Raw genomic sequence first — 21,867 nt, forward strand, 5'->3', positions numbered from 1 at the left:
CTCGTTCTCACTCTGTAGAACAGAGGGAGATCATACAAACTCCACTCAGTAGAACAGGGGGGAGATCATACAAACTCAACTCACTCACTCTGTAGAACAGGGGGAGATCATACAAACTCCTCTCACTCACTCTGTAGAACAGGGGGGAGATCACACAAACTCCACTCACTCTCACTCTGTAAAACAGTGGGAGATCATACAAACTCCACTCACTCACTCTGTAGGACAAGGGGAGATCATACAAACTCCACTCACTCTGTAAAACAGGGGGAGATCATACAAACTCCACTCACTCAGTAGAACAAGGAGAGCTCATACAAACTCCACTCACTCTCACTCTGTAGGACAAGGGGAGCTCATACAAACTCCACTCACTCTGTAGGAGAAGGGGAACTCATAAAAACTCCACTCACTCTGTAGGACAAGGGGAGATCATACAAACTCCGCTCACTCTCTGTAGAACAAGGGGAGATCATACAAACTCCACTCACTCTCACTCTGTAGAACAAGGGGAACTCATAAAAACTCCACTCACTCTGTAGGACAAGGGGAGATCATACAAACTCCACTCACTCTCTGTAGAACAAGGGGAGATCATACAAACTCCACTCACTCTCACTCTGTAGAACAAGGGGAGATCATACAAACTCCACTCACTCAGTAGAACAAGGGGAGCTCATACAAACTCCACTCACTCAGTAGAACAAGGGGAGCTCATACAAACTCCACTCACTCTCACTCTGTAGAACAAGGGGAGATCATACAAACTCCACTCACTCTGTAGGACAAGGGGAGATCATACAAACTCCACTCACTCTCACTCTGTAGAACAAGGGGAGATCATACAAACTCCACTCACTCTCTGTAGAACAAGGGGAGATCATACAAACTCCACTCACTCTGTAGAACAAGGGGAGATCATACAAACTCCACTCACTCAGTAGAACAAGGGGAGCTCATACAAACTCCACTCACTCAGTAGAACAAGGGGAGCTCATACAAACTCCACTCACTCTCACTCTGTAGAACAAGGGGAGATCATACAAACTCCACTCACTCACTCTGTAGGACAAGGGGAGATCATACAAACTCCACTCACTCTCACTCTGTAGAACAAGGGGAGATCATACAAACTCCACTCACTCTCTGTAGAACAAGGGGAGATCATACAAACTCCACTCACTCTCACTCTGTAGAACAAGGGGAGATCATACAAACTCCACTCACTCAGTAGAACAAGGGGAGCTCATACAAACTCCACTCACTCAGTAGAACAAGGGGAGATCATACAAACTCCACTCACTCAGTAGAACAAGGGGAGCTCATACAAACTCCACTCACTCAGTAGAACAAGGGGAGCTCATACAAACTCCACTCACTCTCACTCTGTAGAACAAGGGGAGATCACACAAACTCCACTCACTCACTCTGTAGGACAAGGGGAGATCATATAAACTCCACTCACTCTCACTCTGTAGAACAAGGGGAGATCATACAAACTCCACTCACTCTCACTCTGTAGAACAAGGGGAGATCATACAAACTCCACTCACTCAGTAGAACAAGGGGAGCTCATACAAACTCCACTCACTCAGTAGAACAAGGGGAGCTCATACAAACTCCACTCACTCAGTAGAACAAGGGGAGCTCATACAAACTCCACTCACTCAGTAGAACAAGGGGAGCTCATACAAACTCCACTCACTCAGTAGAACAAGGGGAGCTCATACAAACTCCACTCACTCTCACTCTGTAGAACAAGGGGAGATCATACAAACTCCACTCACTCTCACTCTGTAGAACAAGGGGAGATCATACAAACTCCACTCACTCAGTAGAACAAGGGGAGCTCATACAAACTCCACTCACTCAGTAGAACAAGGGGAGCTCATACAAACTCCACTCACTCAGTAGAACAAGGGGAGCTCATACAAACTCCACTCACTCAGTAGAACAAGGGGAGCTCAAACAAACTCCACTCACTCAGTAGAACAAGGGGAGCTCATACAAACTCCACTCACTCAGTAGAACAAGGGGAGCTCATACAAACTCCACTCACTCTCACTCAGTAGAACAAGGGGAGCTCAGACAAACTCCACTCACTCTTTTGAGAGTGAGACTGCGTGAAGTTTGTATGATCTCCACAGTGTTCTTAGGGGGGCGTGGCCGGGCTCTGCGTACCGCTGCCATGATGTAGTCGCCCTCGGTGAGGAGGCGATGGGACGCCAGGTCGAAGGAAGTGAGGAGGCCCGCACCCTCAACGGAGCACTCGCCTCCCCGCGGCCAAGAGCGGCACTGCCAGTGGGCGCCCGTGCACGTGCTGCGGCGGCGTCGTCTCTCGTCATTGGGGCGTTGCGATTGACGTCATCGTCGTCGTCGTCGTCATTATCATCGGCACCATCATTGTCATCACCACCATAGTTGTCACCAACATCGTCAACATCAGCGACGTTATTATCAGCATCATCGTCACCGTCATCGCTATCGTCGCCATCATCACCGCCGTCGTTAACATCACCATCGTCAACACCATCGCTATCGTCACCGTCATTATCATCACTCATGGTCACCACCATCATCATCACCACCACCATCGTTAATATCACCATCGTCAATATTATCATCGACATCGTTTTCATCACCATCGTCAGCATCGTTATCAGCACCGTCATTATCATCAACATCGTTTCCACCATCACCACCACCATCATCGTTATCATCGTCACAATAGTCAACATTTTCCTTATCATCACCATCGTCATCATCACCACCATCATCAACATCACCATCGTTATCATCATCGTTATCATCACCATCATTGTTATCATCACCATCATCTTCGTTATCTTCATTGTCACCAGAGTCAACATCATCATTATCATCATTGCCACCACCATCATCACAATCACAACACACGCCTTCATCATTATCAACACCACCTTTGTCAACATCATAATCATACATCCATCACCACCCACCGGTATCGACAGCAGCATCATCATTGTCAACGTAATAATCAGCATCACCATCATACACCTGAAGGCCCGTGCAGTGAAGACCCTATAGTGAAGATCCGTGTGGTGAAGACCGTATAGTGAAGACCGTGTAGTGAAGACCCCTGTAGTGAAGACCGTGTAGTGAAGACCCCTGTAGTGAAGACCATGTAGTGAAGACCGTGTAGTGAAGACCGTGTAGTGAAGACCCCTGTAGTGAAGACCCCTGTAGTGAAGACCGTGTAGTGAAGACCCTGTGGTGAAGACCGTGTAGTGAAGACCCTGTAGTGAAGACCGTGTAGTGAAGACCCCTGTAGTGAAGACCGTGTGGTGAAGATCCGTGTGGTGAAGACCGTGTAGTGAAGACCCTGTGGTGAAGACCGTGTAGTGAAGACCCCTGTAGTGAAGACCCCTATAGTGAAGACCGTGTAGTGAAGACCGTGTAGTGAAGACCCTGTAGTGAAGACCCTGTAGTGAAGACCGTGTAGTGAAGACCGTGTAGTGAAGACCCCTGTAGTGAAGACCCCTGTAGTGAAGACCGTGTCGTGAAGACCGTGTAGTGAAGACCGTGTAGTGAAGACCCTGTAGTGAAGACCGTGTAGTGAAGACCGTGTAGTGAAGACCGTGTAGTGAAGACCCCTATAGTGAAGACCCCTATAGTGAAGACCCTATAGTGAAGACCCTGTAGTGAAGACCGTGTAGTGAAGACCCTGTAGTGAAGACCCTGTAGTGAAGACCGTGTAGTGAAGACCGTGTAGTGAAGACCCCTGTAGTGAAGACCCCTGTAGTGAAGACCGTGTGGTGAAGACCGTGTAGTGAAGACCGTGTAGTGAAGACCCTGTAGTGAAGACCGTGTAGTGAAGACCCCTGTAGTGAAGACCCCTGTAGTGAAGACCCCTGTAGTGAAGACCGTGTGGTGAAGATCCGTGTGGTGAAGACCCTGTGGTGAAGATCCGTGTAGTGAAGACCCCTATAGTGAAGACCCCTGTAGTGAAGACCGTGTAGTGAAGACCGTGTGGTGAAGACCGTGTAGTGAAGACCCCTGTAGTGAAGACCGTGTAGTGAAGACCGTGTGGTGAAGACCGTGTAGTGAAGACCCTGTAGTGAAGACCGTGTAGTGAAGACCATGTGGTGAAGACCGTGTAGTGAAGACCCTATAGTGAAGACCCTGTAGTGAAGACCCTGTAGTGAAGACCCCTATAGTGAAGACCCTATAGTGAAGACCGTGTAGTGAAGACCCTATAGTGAAGACCCCTGTAGTGAAGACCGTGTGGTGAAGACCGTGTAGTGAAGACCGTGTAGTGAAGACCCCTGTAGTGAAGACCTCTGTAGTGAAGACCGTGTAGTGAAGACCCCTGTAGTGAAGACCGTGTAGTGAAGACCCCTGTGGTGAAGACCGTGTGGTGAAGACCGTGTGGTGAAGACCCCTGTAGTGAAGACCCCTGTAGTGAAGACCCCTGTAGTGAAGACCCCTGTAGTGAAGACCGTGTGGTGAAGATCCGTGTAGTGAAGACCCCTATAGTGAAGACCCCTGTAGTGAAGACCGTGTAGTGAAGACCGTGTGGTGAAGACCGTGTAGTGAAGACCCCTGTGGTGAAGACCGTGTGGTGAAGACCGTGTGGTGAAGACCCCTGTAGTGAAGACCCCTATAGTGAAGACCCCTGTAGTGAAGACCCCTATAGTGAAGACCCCTATAGTGAAGACCCTGTAGTGAAGACCGTGTGGTGAAGACCGTGTAGTGAAGACCCCTGTAGTGAAGACCCCTATAGTGAAGATCCCTGTAGTGAAGACCGTGTAGTGAAGACCCTGTGGTGAAGACCGTGTAGTGAAGACCCTGTAGTGAAGACCGTGTAGTGAAGACCCCTGTAGTGAAGACCCCTGTAGTGAAGACCCCTGTAGTGAAGACCGTGTGATGAAGATCCGTGTGGTGAAGACCCTGTGGTGAAGATCCGTGTAGTGAAGACCCCTATAGTGAAGACCCCTGTAGTGAAGACCGTGTAGTGAAGACCGTGTAGTGAAGACCCTGTAGTGAAGACCCTGTAGTGAAGACCGTGTAGTGAAGACCGTGTGGTGAAGACCCTGTAGTGAAGACCGTGTAGTGAAGACCCCTGTAGTGAAGACCCCTGTAGTGAAGACCGTGTGGTGAAGACCCTTTAGTGAAGACCCTGTAGTGAAGACCGTGTAGTGAAGACCATGTAGTGAAGACCCCTGTAGTGAAGACCCCTGTAGTGAAGACCGTGTAGTGAAGACCCCTGTAGTGAAGACCGTGTAGTGAAGACCCCTGTGGTGAAGACCGTGTAGTGAAGACCCTATAGTGAAGACCCTGTAGTGAAGACCCTGTAGTGAAGACCCCTATAGTGAAGACCCTATAGTGAAGACCCCTGTAGTGAAGACCGTGTGGTGAAGACCGTGTAGTGAAGACCGTGTAGTGAAGACCCCTGTAGTGAAGACCCCTGTAGTGAAGACCGTGTAGTGAAGACCCCTGTAGTGAAGACCCCTGTAGTGAAGACCCCTGTGGTGAAGACCGTGTGGTGAAGACCGTGTGGTGAAGACCCCTGTAGTGAAGACCCCTATAGTGAAGACCCCTGTAGTGAAGACCCCTATAGTGAAGACCGCTGTAGTGAAGACCCCTGTAGTGAAGACCGTGTAGTGAAGACCCCTGTAGTGAAGACCCCTGTAGTGAAGACCCCTATAGTGAAGACCGTGTAGTGAAGACCCCTATAGTGAAGACCGTGTAGTGAAGACCGTGTAGTGAAGACCCCTGTAGTGAAGACCGTGTAGTGAAGACCCATATAGTGAAGACCGTGTAGTGAAGACCGTGTAGTGAAGACCCTTGTAGTGAAGGCCCTTGTAGTGAAGACCCCTGTAGTGAAGACCCCTGTAGTGAAGACCCCTGTAGTGAAGACCCTGTAGTGAAGGCCTCTCACCATGAGCCCAGGGCGTCATGCGTCGTGTCCCCAGGCTGGTACTTGGAGCCTCTGTACACGCAGGGGCACTGGCGCCTCGCTATGCACTCCCGTGACCCGTGGTCGTTCCGCACCGAGCCTGGCACGTGCGGGACCGAGACAACAGCAGAGATGCCCCAATGTCACCATCAGAATCTCTGCATTTGGGCTGGAAGAAGAGGAGCAATCTGCGTTTTGGCTGGAGGCTGAAGAGCAATCTGTGTTTGGGCTGGAGTAAGAGGAGCAATCTGTGTTTGGGCTGGAGTAAGAGGAGCAATATGCGTTTGGGCTAGAGGCAGAGGAGCAATCTGTGTCTGGGCTGGAGTAAGAGGAGCAATCTGCGTTTGGGCTGGAGTAAGAGGAGCAATATGCGTTTGGGCTAGAGGCAGAGGAGCAATATGTGTCTGGGCTGGAGTAAGAGGAGCAATATGCGTTTGGGCTGGAGTAAGAGGAGCAATATGCGTTTGGGCTAGAGGCAGAGGAGCAATCTGTGTCTGGGCTGGAGTAAGAGGAGCAATCTGCGTTTGGGCTGGAGTAAGAGGAGCAATCTGTGTTTGGGCTGGAGTAAGAGGAGCAATATGCGTTTGGGCTAGAGGCAGAGGAGCATTCTGTGTTTGGGCTGGAGTAAGAGGAGCAATATGCGTTTGGGCTAGAGGCAGAGGAGCAATCTGTGTTTGGGCTGGAGGCTGAAGAGCAATCTGTGTTTGGGCTGGAGTAAGAGGAGCAATCTGCGTTTGGGCTGGAGTAAGAGGAGCAATATGCGTTTGGGCTAGAGGCAGAGGAGCAATCTGTGTCTGGGCTGGAGTAAGAGGAGCAATCTGCGTTTGGGCTGGAGTAAGAGGAGCAATCTGTGTTTGGGCTGGAGTAAGAGGAGCAATATGCGTTTGGGCTAGAGGCAGAGGAGCAATCTGTGTTTGGGCTGGAGGCAGAGGAGCAATATGTGTTTGGGCTAGAGGCAGAGGAGCAATCTGTGTTTGGGCTGGAGGCTGAAGAGCAATCTGTGTTTGGGCTGGAGTAAGAGGAGCAATCTGCGTCTGGGCTGGAGGCAGAGGAGCAATCTGCATTTGGGCTGGAGGCAGAGGAGCAACCAGAAGAAGCAATGACAACTCCTTGTTACAGATGTCCAGTAGTGGGTTGGGGGAGGAGGTCCAGAAGTGACACGGATACACAGCCGGCGAAACGGGCGACTGGCCCGGGCCCCGTGCTTTGGGGACGGCACCCTTTTTTTGACGTCACGGCATCAGATATAATACTTCCTGATTAATTTAAAGCCGTCAGCGGGGGGGGGGGGGGGGGGGGGAGGCTGGGGAGCCCACAAGGAGTGATTGTGCCCCCTGGGTCACGCATCCCTGGTGACCGTGAGTGGGTAATGCTGCCACCCCCTCGGGTCAAACATCAAAGGGCACCGAGACGGACGTCACCGAACGTTCACGCACGCCCCCGAGCGGCTCTGCCGCCCCTCGCGGTCGGTCGCCCCACGCCAATTGAGCCGCTGAGTGAGCGGGCGCCGATTGCCCGCCCGCCCGCCCGCCCATCCGTACCCTTGGGGCAGAAGCAGCTCGGCACTCACTCCTCATCACAACTGATCTCTCTGATGGAGTCGGAGAGTGAGTGAGCGAGTAAGTGATTGAGCGTGCGAGTGAGTGAATGACCGAGTGAGTGAGCGAGGAAGTGAGTGGCCGAGTGAGTGAGTTAGCGAGTGAGTTATCGAGCAAGTGAATGACCGAGTGAGTGACCAAGTGAGTGAGTGACCGAGTGAGCGAGAAAGTTATTGAGTGAGCGTGTAAGTGAGCGAGCGACCGAGCAAGCGACTGAGTTAGTGACCAATTGAGTGAGTGAGCGAGTAAGTGACTGAGTAAGTGATTGATGAGCAAGCGAGCGAGTGAGCGAGTAAGTGATTGAATCAAGCATGCAAGTGAGCGAGCTACCGAGTGATTGATTGAGCTAGTGACCGAGTGAGTGAGTGAGCGAGCGACTACGTGATTGAGCAAGCAAGTAATAGAGCGAGCGACTGAGTGAACAACGTGACCAAGTTAATGACCGAGCGAATGATTGAGCGGGTGAGTGAGCCGTACCCTCGGGGCAGAAGCAGCCCGAAACGCACTCCTCATCACAGCTGATCTCTCCGATGGGGTTGGAGCAGCTCTTTTCGCACGGTGAGCCGCAGTGCCGGAAAACCTCTCCCTCCGGGCACAAGGAGGAGGAACCTGGTGATGCTGAGGGCCGGCGGACATGAGGGATCAGCGTTATCAATCTATTAAGCTCAACTATTTTTTTTTTTACCAGGTGTCGGGTCCCGCTGAGCTATGTAGCTCGTTCTCAGAAGCGACCTGATAACCCAACGAAGTGTCTGATGTCGTCATCGTCATCATTATCATCGCGTGCAAATGTACAGCAGCAGCCAAATTACTCTAAATGTGTGACGTCGATTCTGAATGCGGAGGGTGGGGAAAAAAAACGGAGGACCCGGAGAAAAATCCACGCGATCACGGGCAGAGAGTCGGCATCGAAGTCACGACCTCCCGCATACCGGGCGAGGTAGTTAACACCTCGCTAGCCAACCTCATTTGGGCCAATCATTTGTGGCCAGGTCGCTTCTGAAATCAGCGGCAGCAGCAGAATTGTATAACAGCGCGAACGCGGTGAAGGTACTCGCGGTGCAAGTGACGTTTGCCAGTGGGAGGCGAGCGGTAGTACGCTCTAGGACAGTGGTTCTTCTAAACCTGGGGTACATCACTACTATACACTACTATACACTACACTATACACTACTATACACTACACTATACACTACTATACACTACACTATACACTACATACACTACATTATACACTACTGTACACTACACTATACACTACATACTACACTACATTATACACTACTATACACTACACTATACACTACACTATACACTACACTATACACTACATACTACACTACATACTACACTACATTATACACTACTATACACTACACTATACACTACACTACTATACACTACACTATACACTACTATACACTACACTATACACTACCATATACTAAACTATACCACTGCTCGAGGCAAAAACAAAAATTAGAAACCAGTAGTGACGAGACGCGTTAACGAGAGAGGAGAAACCATCCCCACCCCTCCTCCCTCTCTCGCCACCCTCCGAGCCTCCGAAATGAATCGCCAATTGTTTACTCTTTGGGTCTTTCGGCAGAGCAATTCCACTGCTGGATTATATTTTGTTTACGCCTGAGGACGACCGCTTGTGTTGCGATCGAAACGTCGTGATTTATTTTATTTTATACCTACGTGATGACTTTACCGAAAGAACCAGAGAGTGTGGATTCCTGCAGTCACGAAAGCTTCAAATCAAGATTGAACCGTCAATTGTTTGTTCACACACACGGGAGGGGGGGGGGAGGGAGGGGGGGGGGCGTCCACTCTTACCTCTGAGCCTCTGGCGCTCCCCGACTCCCTCAGCTGGGAAACGAGAAGATGGAGAGCACGGAGCGTTAGACAGCCGAAGTTCGAGAGGCGCGCCAGTGAATGGGCCGGGCGTCCTGCAAGCGCGTTCCGCTAACCCACCGACTGAATGAGGGTTGCCTCTCGTCGCCACGCCCGCTCGGGTTTCAATCGAATTGGAACACGTGGCCTTTGGTGGCCATTTTGTAGACGGCAGTGGGTTTTACTCTCCAACACGCAGTCCGGTTCAGTGCTGTGCTAGTAACGAATTGGTTCACTACTCCAACACACAACCGGTTTAGTGCTGTGCTAGTAACGAATTGGTTCACTATCCCAACACACAACCGGTTTAGTGCTGTGCTAGTAACGAATTGGTTCACTACCCCAACACACAACAACTGGTTAGTGCTGTGCTAGTAACGAATTGGTTCACTACTCCAACACAACCGGTTTAGTGCTGTGCTAGTAACGAATTGGTTCACTACCCCAACACACAACAACTGGTTAGTGCTGTACTAGTAACGAATTGGTTCACTATCCCAACACACAACAACTGGTTAGTGCTGTGCTAGTAACGAATTGGTTCACTACTCCAACACACAACCGGTTTAGTGCTGTGCTAGTAACGAATTGGTTCACTACCCCAACACACAACAACTGGTTAGTGCTGTACTAGTAACGAATTGGTTCACTACTCCAACACACAACCGGTTAGTGCTGCACTAGTAACGAATTGGTTCACTACCCCAACACAAAAACCTGGTTTAGTGCTGTACTAGTAATGAATTAGCTCACTACTCCAACACACAACCAGTTTAGTGATGTACTAGTAACGAATTGGTTCACTACTCCAACACAAAAACCTGGTTTAGTGCTGTACTAGTAACGAATTGGTTCATTACCCCAACACACAACCAGTTTAGTGCTGTACTAGTAACGAATTGGTTCACTACTCCAACACACAACCGGTTTAGTGCTGTACTCGTAATGAATTGGTTCACTACTCCAACACACAACTGGTTTAGTGCTGTACTAGTCACGAATTGGCACCACGTGTTTGTTCACGTGACAAACCTCTCACTAATTGGGCTGTGGTGGCTGGTTTAAATATGACAAAACATTTTATATTCACGTGAGCAAACCCCCCTCCAAAAAAAACTATTTGGAATAAAGTTTTTTCCAGCGTGGGTTTGGTTAAAGGCGGGGAGCGTAGGCGGTATGGTACAACGGTGGTTTCCGCCGAACTGGCCCTCTGCTGCCCTGCCACATAAAACCACATCTCACCGGCAACTTGCCGCGCGTCACTTTGACAAGTAGTAGTGCTTTCGTGACCAATATAAATCAATACTAGCAGTTTGTTGGGGTTAGATCACATAAGTATAAATACATACCTGTAAACCCCTTATCAGTGCCTACCTTATCACAAACGAATTCAGACCTTATTGGTCACCCCGTGCCCCTTATAAATCTCAACGTTCATCCTACAAAGTCCCATCACGAGGGAGAAACACAAACGAATAGACATTTTGTGTTGCCCGTATTGAAACGGCTGTACACCGTATGGACCTGAAAACTCAATTTTCCTGTGCGATAATACGTGGTAAACCATATGTGTTGACAGGTATGTAAATGTGTGTCGTGAATAAACCCGCCACCACCCGACACAGCCAACCAAGTAAGGGTTGTTGTCGCGTCAACAAAACTTGGCAAATTAGTTACGGGTTCAGCACTACCCGGTTGTGTGTTGGTGAGTAGACGCCCCGCACACATTTACAATTTGAGTAGCCGTGACGTATCCCCGGCAATTACGGGCAGCTTCCGCTGTCGTGCATGGCTGGTGGTGGCCGTCGCCCACCGGAGCGCTAGCCAGGCTCACGACCGGCCTAGCTTCCGAGATGCGATGAGGTCGACTCACAGCCCCGCGGTAGCGTCGCCACCATCATAACGGGTAAACAACATGTCTTTGAATTAAATAGGCGTCCATCGGTACTCGTTCGACAAGATGTTGGTCCATCGGCCTATGGGCCAGAATAAGAACACCTCATTCGAGGGCCAGACAGCGCACGCCTTTTGACATTCCTCCTCCAAAGACACCGGTCGTGGGAACCATCAAAACCGCGTGGAAATCTGAGCCGGGCCGACGCGCGAAAAACTCCTCCGTGAGCGGAAAGTAAAAAAACAAAACACGCGGCACGGTAGTCGGAGTGCCATTGTGGCCACGCAAGCCACTCCAGTCCGTTCCGCTTCAGCGGAGAAGGAATAGCAAAAACTGCGCGAGCCCTCTCGCTCTCCTGAAGCCGCTATCGTGGCTAGCAGAGCTTGTGGTACCACCGCAGCGGAGCAACTCGGCCGGCGCTACCCTCTCCTCGCACCCCCCCCCCCGCCCCCCCACGTATGCCCCACTAAACACTCGCATGCACCCCTGTAGGGTCTCGAGGAGGGATCACCTGGTACGGTGGAGTTTCACCCAAGGACCCCCACTGGCAGGGACGTTCCACGGTTTCCCCGGACCAGGAAATTGTCTGAGCCCCCCAGACCGGATTACATGGCGGCACCCCCCCAAAAAGGGGGCATAGAGCTTTACAGGCCGGCCGCGATGAAGCGTTCACAACACGGGGGGATGGGAACTTCAGCCAGTACCCAGCGGCAGGGTAAACAGTGGGGCGGGAGGGAAAAACCCCTAGGCAGATGAGAGTTGAACTACGTGACACTTCACACCTGATGATGCCCGTTTGTGTTATGGTCGAAACGTCGTGAGAATTTTTATTGTTTTATATATAATTTTTTTCACACCTTATGATGACCGTTTGTGTTATGGTCGAAACGTCGTGAGAATTTTTATTGTTTTATATATATTTTATTATTTTATTGTTTCCCTTCAACGTGACTTTACCGAAAGTGCCAAGAATATAATTCCTGGTGCTGTTGATACGCTTGGGGGACGCGCATCCCCAAACCTTTATATAAAGAGTTTGCCTTTAGAGGCTGACTCCTTTGCCTGATCACGATCGCTTGTGTGTCGCGATCGAAACGTCGTGATTTGTTTTATTTTATGTTATTTCGAACTACGTGACACTTTACCGAAAGAACCAAAGAGTATAATGATGATGGTGATCATTTGGCAGCAGCAGCAGTGTAGTAGCAGTTAGCGCTGCACTACAAACCCGGCGACCCGAGTTCAATTTTCGCTCGTTCGGCATCAACACCAGTGACGATCATTTGCATCGGTCCTGGGCCTCCCCTAAGTGGACTCAGCCTCGAATGAGTACCTGGTGCGGTGTGTAAAAAAAACAAAATCACCACTGGGGAGACAAAGGCGGCCGTGCGTGGTGTTGACCACCCACCTCCTCGTGTGCCGTCCCGGCTTTCACAGTACTACTCGCTAGCAGCACTTGCCCCAACAGTCTGTTAAAGCTACACGGGGGATCTTTGTGTTTGCGTGTCTCGAGAGACGATAACTTTGCGCTGAAGACGTCAGCCGCTGGTTACGCAGCGCCCCCTTGTGTGTGTGTCTGGCCGAGCAGGGTCACATCCTTGAGTGGGGCCAATGTACCACAAGGGGGCCCATTGGCGAACGAAACCAGCACCACGCCCAGCCGCCTTTGTCTCCCCAGTGGCCACGTTTTGATGCACCGCACCAGGTACCCGTTTGAGGCTGAGTCGATCTAGGGGAGGCCCGGGACCGGTTCAGATAATCGCTATCACCGGTGTTGGCCGTGAGCGGGTATTCGTGTCACCAGGTATCGTAAGCGCTTATCGCTACACCCCCACTCCCGGGACGCACAGGCCCATACAGACAAAGTAAATGTGGTTTTCACACCTGATGATGATTGCTTCTTGTGTTGCATTCGAAACGTCGTGAGAATTTTATTGTTTTATATTTTTTATTATTTTATTGTTTCCCTTCTAACGTGGTGACTTTACCGAAAGAACCAAGAATATGAATCCCTGCCAGTCACGAAAGCTTTAAATCAAATTTTTTTTTTAAAAAAAGTAAATGTGCTTGGTAACTTCGGAATATATTTCGTTGCTATAACGTCGTACATATTTATTCATGGCGCGATGCTTTTCCATCGGCACTGCACCCGAGAGAGACAGAGAGAGACGGAGAGTGACAGATCGGGCGGTCGAGATACGCAACGACCTTTGCGGTGACTGGCCTGGCCTGAGTGCAACTTATGGGGCCGTGCATAAATGACGTCACGCGATTTTGGACCCCCCCTCGCGGTGTCACAGATGAAGCACCATCGCTCCACCGCCTTAGCTGCCAATCTCGTCAAGGGGCTATAAACCATCGCCACGCCAACTCCGCTCATCATCCTCACCGCAGCAGCGGCTATTGGCTATTGGCTGCTGGACGTCGAACAAAGACGCTATATACACTGCACTATACACTACACTATACACTACACTATACACTACTATACACTACACTATACACTACGCTATACACTACACTATACACTACTATACACTACACTATACACTACGCTATACACTACACTATACACTACACTGCTATACACTACACTGCTATACACTACACTGCTATACACTACACTATACACTACACTACTATACATGATACTATACGCTACTATACAGTACTATACACTATACACTACTATATACTATACTACACTATACACTACTATACGTGACACTATACACTACTATACGCTACTATACACTACATTATACACTACTATACACTACTATACACTACACTACTATACACTACACTACTATACACTACACTACTATACACTACACTATACACTACACTATACACTACACTACTATACACTACACTAATATAGACTACACTACTATACACTACTATACACTACAGTACTATACACTACACTACTATACACTACACTATACACTACACTACTATACACTACACTACTATACACTACACTATACACTACACTACTATACACTACACTACTATACACTACACTACTATACACTACACTACTATACACTACACTACTATACACTACACTACTATACACTACACTACTATACACTACACTACTATACACTACACTACTATACACTACACTATACACTACACCACCATACTACGGGTGCCAAATAAGTTCAAACGTACACGCCGTGCGTCAGGTGAAATATGTTTTTTGGTTGAGTGTTGTGGGGTCGTACACGGCGTGACTTGCCCTGGGCACACGCGGACCAACGCCCCTGCTACTGACGGCCATGGGAGACGTGGGTGGGGGACGTCCGCGATGAATGCATGAAATGTGCTGAAGCTCGCGCTGCCCGCTGGGGTTCGCTCGCAAGGCCCACACCGACTCGTCCTGAGGCGGAGGTGGCCCCGTCGCTGCGCTAGTCGGACGTTTGCACGCCGGCACCAACCCACCCACCCACCCGCCAGTCAGCCAACCCACCAACGCACCCACCAACGCAGCAACCCTCCCCGCCAACCCAGCCACCAATGCACCAACACATCAACCCGCCAAACAGAACGCGAAGAACCAGTGGCAACTATATCTGCATAACGTGAAGAACCAGGGGCATCTACATCTGCATAACGTGAAGAACCAGTGGCATCTACATCTGCAGAACATGAAGAACCAGTGGCATCTACATTAACAAAACATGAAGAACCAGTGGCATCTACATGTACAGAACGTTAAGAACCAGTGGCATCAACATCTGCAGAAGGTGAAGGACCAGTGGCAACTATATCTGCATAACATGAAGAACCAGTGGCATCTACATCAACAGAACGTTAAGAACCAGTGGGATCAACATCGGCAGAACGTAAAGCACCAGTGCCATCAACATCTACAGAACGTGAAGAACCAATGGCATCTACATCTGCAGAACGTAAAGAACCAGTGGCATCTACATCTGCAGAACGCGAAGAACCAGTGGCATCTACATCTACAGAACGTTAAGAACCAGTGGCATCTACATCTGCATAACGTGAAGAACCAGTGGCATCTACATCTGCATAACGTGAAGAACCAGTGGCATCTACATCTGCATAACGCGAAGAACCAGTGGCATCTACATCTGCAGAATGTAAAGAACCAGTGGCATCTACATCTTCAGAACGTGAAAACTAATGGCATCTACATCTGCAGAACGCGAAGAACTAGTGGCATCTACATCTGCATAACGTGAAGAACCAGTGGCATCTACATCTACAGAATGTGAAGAACCAGTGGCAACTACATCTGCAGAACGTGAAGAACTAGTGGCATCTACATCTGTAGAACGTGAAGAACGAGTGGCATCTACATCTGCATAACGTGAAGAACCAGTGGTATCTACATCTGCAGAACATGAGGAACCAGTGGCAACTACATCTGCAGAACATGAAGAACCAGTGGCATCTACATTAACAGAACATGAAGAACCAGTGGCATCTACATCTACAACGTTAAGAACCAGTGGCATCAACATCTGCAGAAGGTGAAGGACCAGTGGAAACTATATCTGCATAACATGAAGAACCAGTGGCATCTACATCTACAGAACGTGAAGAACCAATGGCATCTACATCTGCAGAACGTATAGAACCAGTGGCATCTACATCTGCAGAACGCGAAGGACCAGTGGCATCTACATCTACAGAACGTTAAGAACCAGTGGCATCTACATCTGCATAACGTGAAGAACCAGTGGCATCTACATCTGATTAACGTGAAGAACCAGTGGCTTCTACATCTGCATAACGCGAAGAACCAGTGGCATCTACATCTGCAGAATGTAAAGAACCAGTGGCATCTACATCTTCAGAACGTGAAAACTAATGGCATCTACATCTGCAGAACGCGAAGAACTAGTGGCATCTACATCTGCAGAAAGTAAAGCACCAGTGGCATCAACATCTACAGAACGTGAAAAACCAGTGACATCTACATCTGCAGAAATGTAGAACCAGTAGCATCTACATCTGCATAACGTGAAGAACCAGTGGCATCTACATCTGCAGAACGTGAATAACCAGTGGCATCTACATCTGCATAACGTGAGGAACCAGTGGCATCTACATCTGCATAACGTGAAGAACCAGTGGCATCAACATCTACAGAATGTGAAGATCCAGTGGCATCTACATCTGCAGAACGTGAAGTACCAGTGTCATCAACATCTACAGAACGTGAAGAACCAATGGCATCTACATTTGCAGAATGTAAAGAACCAGTGGCATCTACATCTTCAGAATGTGAAAACTAATGGCATCTACATCTGCAGAACGCGAAGAACTAGTGGCATATACATCTGCATAACGTGAAGAACCAATGGCATCTACATCTGCAGAACGCAAAGAACCAGTGGCATCTACATCTGCAGAACGTGAAGAACCAGTGGCATCTACATCTGCAGAACGTGAAGAACCAGTGGCATCTTCGAGAATGTGAATAACCAGTGGCATCTACATCTGCATAACGTGAATAACCAGTGGCAACGACATTTGCATAACGTGCAGAACCAGTGGCATCTACATCTACAGAACGTGAAGAACCAGTGGCATCAACATCTACAGAATGTGAAGATCCAGTGGCATTTACATCTGCAAAACGTAAAGTACCAGTGTCATCAACATCTACAGAACGCGAAGAACCAGTGACATCTACATCTGCAGAAATGTAGAACCAGTAGCATCTACATCTGCATAACGTGAAGAACCAGTGGCATCTACATCTGCAGAACGTGAAGAACCAGTGGCATCTACATCTGCATAACGTGAAGAACCAGTGGCATTTACATCTGCATAACGTGAAGAACCAGTGGCATCAACATCTACAGAATGTGAAGATGCAGTGGCATTTACATCTGCAGAACGTGAAGTACCAGTGTCATCAACATCTACAGAACGTGAAGAACCAATGGCATCTACATTTGCAGATTGTAAAGAACCAGTGGCATCTACATCTTCAGAATGTGAAAACTAATGGCATCTACATCTGCAGAACGCGAAGAACTAGTGACATATACATCTGCATAACGTGAAGAACCAATGGCATCTACATCTGCAGAACGTGAAGAACCAGTGGCAACGACATTTGCATAACGTGCAGAACCAGTGGCATCTACATCTACAGAACGTGAAGAATCAGTGACATCTACATCTGTAGAACGTGAAGAACCAGTGGCATCTACATCTGCAGAACGTGAAGAACCAGTGGCATCTACATCTGTAGGACATGAGGAACCAGTGGTATCTACATCTGCAGAACGTGAAGAACCAGTGACATCAACATCTGCAGAACGTGAAGAACCAGTGGCATCTACATCTGCAGAACGTGAAGAACCAGTGTCATCTACATCTACAGAACGTTAAGAACCAGTGGCATCTACATCTGCATAACGTGAAGAACCAGTGGCATCTACATCTGATTAACGTGAAGAACCAGTGGCTTCTACATCTGCAGAATGTAAAGAACCAGTGGCATCTACATCTTCAGAACGTGAAAACTAATGGCATCTACATCTACAGAACGTGAAGAACTAGTGGCATCTACATCTGCATAACGCGAAGAACCAGTGGCATCAACATCTACAGAATGTGAAGAACCAGTGGCATCTACATCTGCAGAAAGTAAAGCACCAGTGGCATCAACATCTACAGAACGTGAAGAACCAGTGACATCTACATCTGCAGAAATGTAGAACCAGTAGCATCTACATCTGCATAACGTGAAGAACCAGTGGCATCAACATCTACAGAATGTGAAGATCCAGTGGCATTTACATCTGCAGAACGTAAAGTACCAGTGTCATCAACATCTACAGAACGCGAAGAACCAGTGACATCTACATCTGCAGAAATGTAGAACCAGTAGCATCTACATCTGCATAACGTGAAGAACCAGTGGCATCTACATCTGCAGAACGTGAAGAACCAGTGGCATCTACATCTGCATAACGTGAAGAACCAGTGGCATTTACATCTGCATAACGTGAAGAACCAGTGGCATCAACATCTACAGAATGTGAAGATGCAGTGGCATTTACATCTGCAGAACGTGAAGTACCAGTGTCATCAACATCTACAGAACGTGAAGAACCAATGGCATCTACATTTGCAGATTGTAAAGAACCAGTGGCATCTACATCTTCAGAATGTGAAAACTAATGGCATCTACATCTGCAGAACGCGAAGAACTAGTGGCATATACATCTGCATAACGTGAAGAACCAATGGCATCTACATCTGCAGAACGCAAAGAACCAGTGGCATCTACATCTGCAGAACGTGAAGAACCAGTGGCATCTACATCTGCAGAACGTGAAGAACCAGTGGCATCTACATCTGCAGAACGTGAAGAACCAGTGGCATCTACATCTGCAGAACGTGAAGAACCAGTGGCATCTTCGAGAATGTGAATAACCAGTGGCATCTACATCTGCATAACGTGAATAACCAGTGGCAACGACATTTGCATAACGTGCAGAACCAGTGGCATCTACATCTACAGAACGTGAAGAACCAGTGGCATCTACATCTGTAGAACGTGAAGAACCAGTGGCATCTACATCTACAGAACGTGAAGAACCAGTGGCATCTACATCTGAAGGACATGAGGAACCATTGGTATCTACATCTGCAGAACGTGAAGAACCAGTGGCATCTACATCTACAGAATGTGAAGATCCAGTGGCATCTACATCTGCAGAACGTAAAGTACCAGTGGCATCAACATCTACAGAACGTGAAGAACCAGTTCCATCTACATCTACAGAACGTGAAAACTAATGGCATCTACATCTGCAGAACGCGAAGAACTAGTGGCATATACATCTGCATAACGTGAAGAACCAATGGCATCTTCATCTGCAGAACGTGAAGAACCAGTGGCAACGACATTTGCATAACGTGCAGAACCAGTGGCATCTACAGAACGTGAAGAACCATTGGCATCTACATCTGTAGAACGTGAAGAACCAGTGGCATCTACATCTGCAGAACGTGAAGAACCAGTGGCATCTACATCTGTAGGACATGAGGAACCAGTGGTATCTACATCTGCAGAACGTGAAGAACCAGTGACATCAACATCTGCAGAACGTGAAGAACCAGTGGCATCTACATCTGCAGAACGTGAAGAACCAGTGGCATCAACATCTGCAGAACGTAAAGAACCAGTGGCATCTACATCTGCAGAACGTGAAGAACCAGTGTCATCTACATCTACATAACTTGAAGAACCAGTGGCATCAACATCTGCAGAACGTAAAGAACCAGTGGCATCTACATCTGCAGAACGTAAAGCACCAGTGGCATCAACATCTACAGAACGCGAAGAACCAGTGACATCTACATCTGCAGAACATGTAGAACCAGTAGCATCTACATCTGCATAACGTGAAGAACCAGTGGCATCTACATCTGCAGAACGTGAAGAACCAGTGGCATCTACATCTGCATAACGTGAAGAACCAGTGGCATCAACATCTGCATAACGTGAAGAACCAGTGTCATCTACATCTACATAACGTGAAGAACCAGTGGCATCTACATCTACAGAACGTGAAGAACCAGTGGCATCTACATCTACAGAACGTGAAGTACCAGTGGCATCAACATCTAGAGAACGCGAAGAACCAGTGGCATCTACATCTGCAGAATGTAAAGAACCAGTGGCATCTATATCTTCAGAACGTGAAAACTAATGGCATCTACATCTGCTGAACGCGAAGAACTAGTGGCATCTACATCTGCATAACGCGAAGAACCAGTGGCATCAACATCTACAGAATGTGAAGAACCAGTGGCATCTACATCTACAGAACGTGAAGAACCAGTGGCATCTACATCTGAAGGACATGAGGAAATAGTGGTATCTACATCTGCAGAACGTGAAGAACCAGTGGCATCTACATCTACAGAATGTGAAGATCCAGTGGCATCTACATCTGCAGAACGTAAAGCACCAGTGGCATCAACATCTACAGAACGCGACGAACCAGTGACATCTACATCTGCAGAACATGTAGAACCAGTAGCATCTACATCTGCATAACGTGAAGAACCAGTGGCATCTACATCTGCAGAACGTGAAGAACCAGTGGCATCTACATCTGCATAACGTGAAGAACCAGTGGCATCAACATCTGCATAACGTGAAGAACCAGTGTCATCTACATCTACATAACGTGAAGAACCAGTGGCATCTACATCTACAGAACGTGAAGAACCAGTGGCATCTACATCTACAGAACGTGAAGTACCAGTGGCATCAACATCTAGAGAACGCGAAGAACCAGTGGCATCTACATCTGCAGAATGTAAAGAACCAGTGGCATCTATATCTTCAGAACGTGAAAACTAATGGCATCTACATCTGCAGAACGCGAAGAACTAGTGGCATCTACATCTGCATAACGCGAAGAACCAGTGGCATCAACATCTACAGAATGTGAAGAACCAGTGGCATCTACATCTATAGAACGTGAAGAACCAGTGGCATCTACATCTGAAGGACATGAGGAACCAGTGGTATCTACATCTGCAGAACGTGAAGAACCAGTGGCATCTACATCTACAGAATGTGAAGATCCAGTGGCATCTACATCTGCAGAACGTAAAGTACCAGTGGCATCAACATCTACAGAACGTGAAGAACCAGTGCCATCTACATCTACAGAACGTGAAAACTAATGGCATCTACATCTGCAGAACGTGAAGAACCAGTGGCAACGACATTTGCATAACGTGCAGAACCAGTGGCATCTACATCTACAGAACGTGAAGAACCAGTGGCATCTACATCTGTATGACGTGAAGAACCAGTGGCATCTACATCTGCAGAACGTGAAGAAGCAGTGGCATCTACATCTGTAGGACATGAGGAACCAGTGGTATCTACATCTGCAGAACGTGAAGAACCAGTGACATCAACATCTGCAGAACGTGAAGAACCAGTGGCATCTACATCTGCAGAACGTGAAGAACCAGTGGCATCAACATCTGCAGAACGTAAAGAACCAGTGGCATCTACATCTGCAGAACGTGAAGAACCAGTGTCATCTACATCTACAGAACGTTAAGAACCAGTGGCATCTACATCTGCATAACGTGAAGAACCAGTGGCATCTACATCTGATTAACGTGAAGAACCAGTGGCTTCTACATCTGCAGAATGTAAAGAACCAGTGGCATCTTCATCTTCAGAACGTGAAAACTAATGGCATCTAAATTTCGATTTAAAGCTTTCGTGACTGCAATGATTCATCTTCTTTGGTTCTTTCGGTAAAGTCACGTAGAATGAGAATAAAATAATAAATTGATAAAATAAAATAACACAATAATATTCTCACGACGTTTCGGCCACAACACAAGCGGCCTTCATCACGTGAAGGGAGCGAGACTGTCTGGTAGGACAGCGCTGGAGTGAGAGAGCCAGGTTCAGATCACGGCTTTTAAGCTGTGTGAGAGGAACAAAGAGCCTTAGAGTCGCGGCATCTCTTCAGAAAGAACCAAAGAAG

The 21,867-nt window shown here is 48.2% G+C and overlaps 1 protein-coding gene across 1 annotated transcript in view; it reads right to left on the reverse strand.

Moving 5' to 3' along the window:
- Window positions 1-21,867, reverse strand: part of LOC116936958 (mucin-2-like) — a 138,917-nt gene that overhangs the window by 39,944 nt on the left and 77,106 nt on the right. The window contains exons 2-5 of the mRNA XM_076056988.1: window positions 9,379-9,411; window positions 8,014-8,154; window positions 5,921-6,038; window positions 2,182-2,320 (exon numbers count right to left, since the gene is read on the reverse strand). Coding sequence (XP_075913103.1) covers window positions 2,182-2,320; window positions 5,921-6,038; window positions 8,014-8,154; window positions 9,379-9,411 — 431 coding nt within the window. The remainder of the gene's footprint in view (window positions 1-2,181; window positions 2,321-5,920; window positions 6,039-8,013; window positions 8,155-9,378; window positions 9,412-21,867) is intronic.

The sequence above is a fragment of the Petromyzon marinus genome, chromosome 79 (assembly GCF_048934315.1).
Source record: "Petromyzon marinus isolate PM22_M1 ecotype Great Lakes invasive population chromosome 79, UKy_Petmar_22M1.pri1.0, whole genome shotgun sequence".
Classification (NCBI taxonomy): domain Eukaryota; kingdom Metazoa; phylum Chordata; class Hyperoartia; order Petromyzontiformes; family Petromyzontidae; genus Petromyzon; species Petromyzon marinus.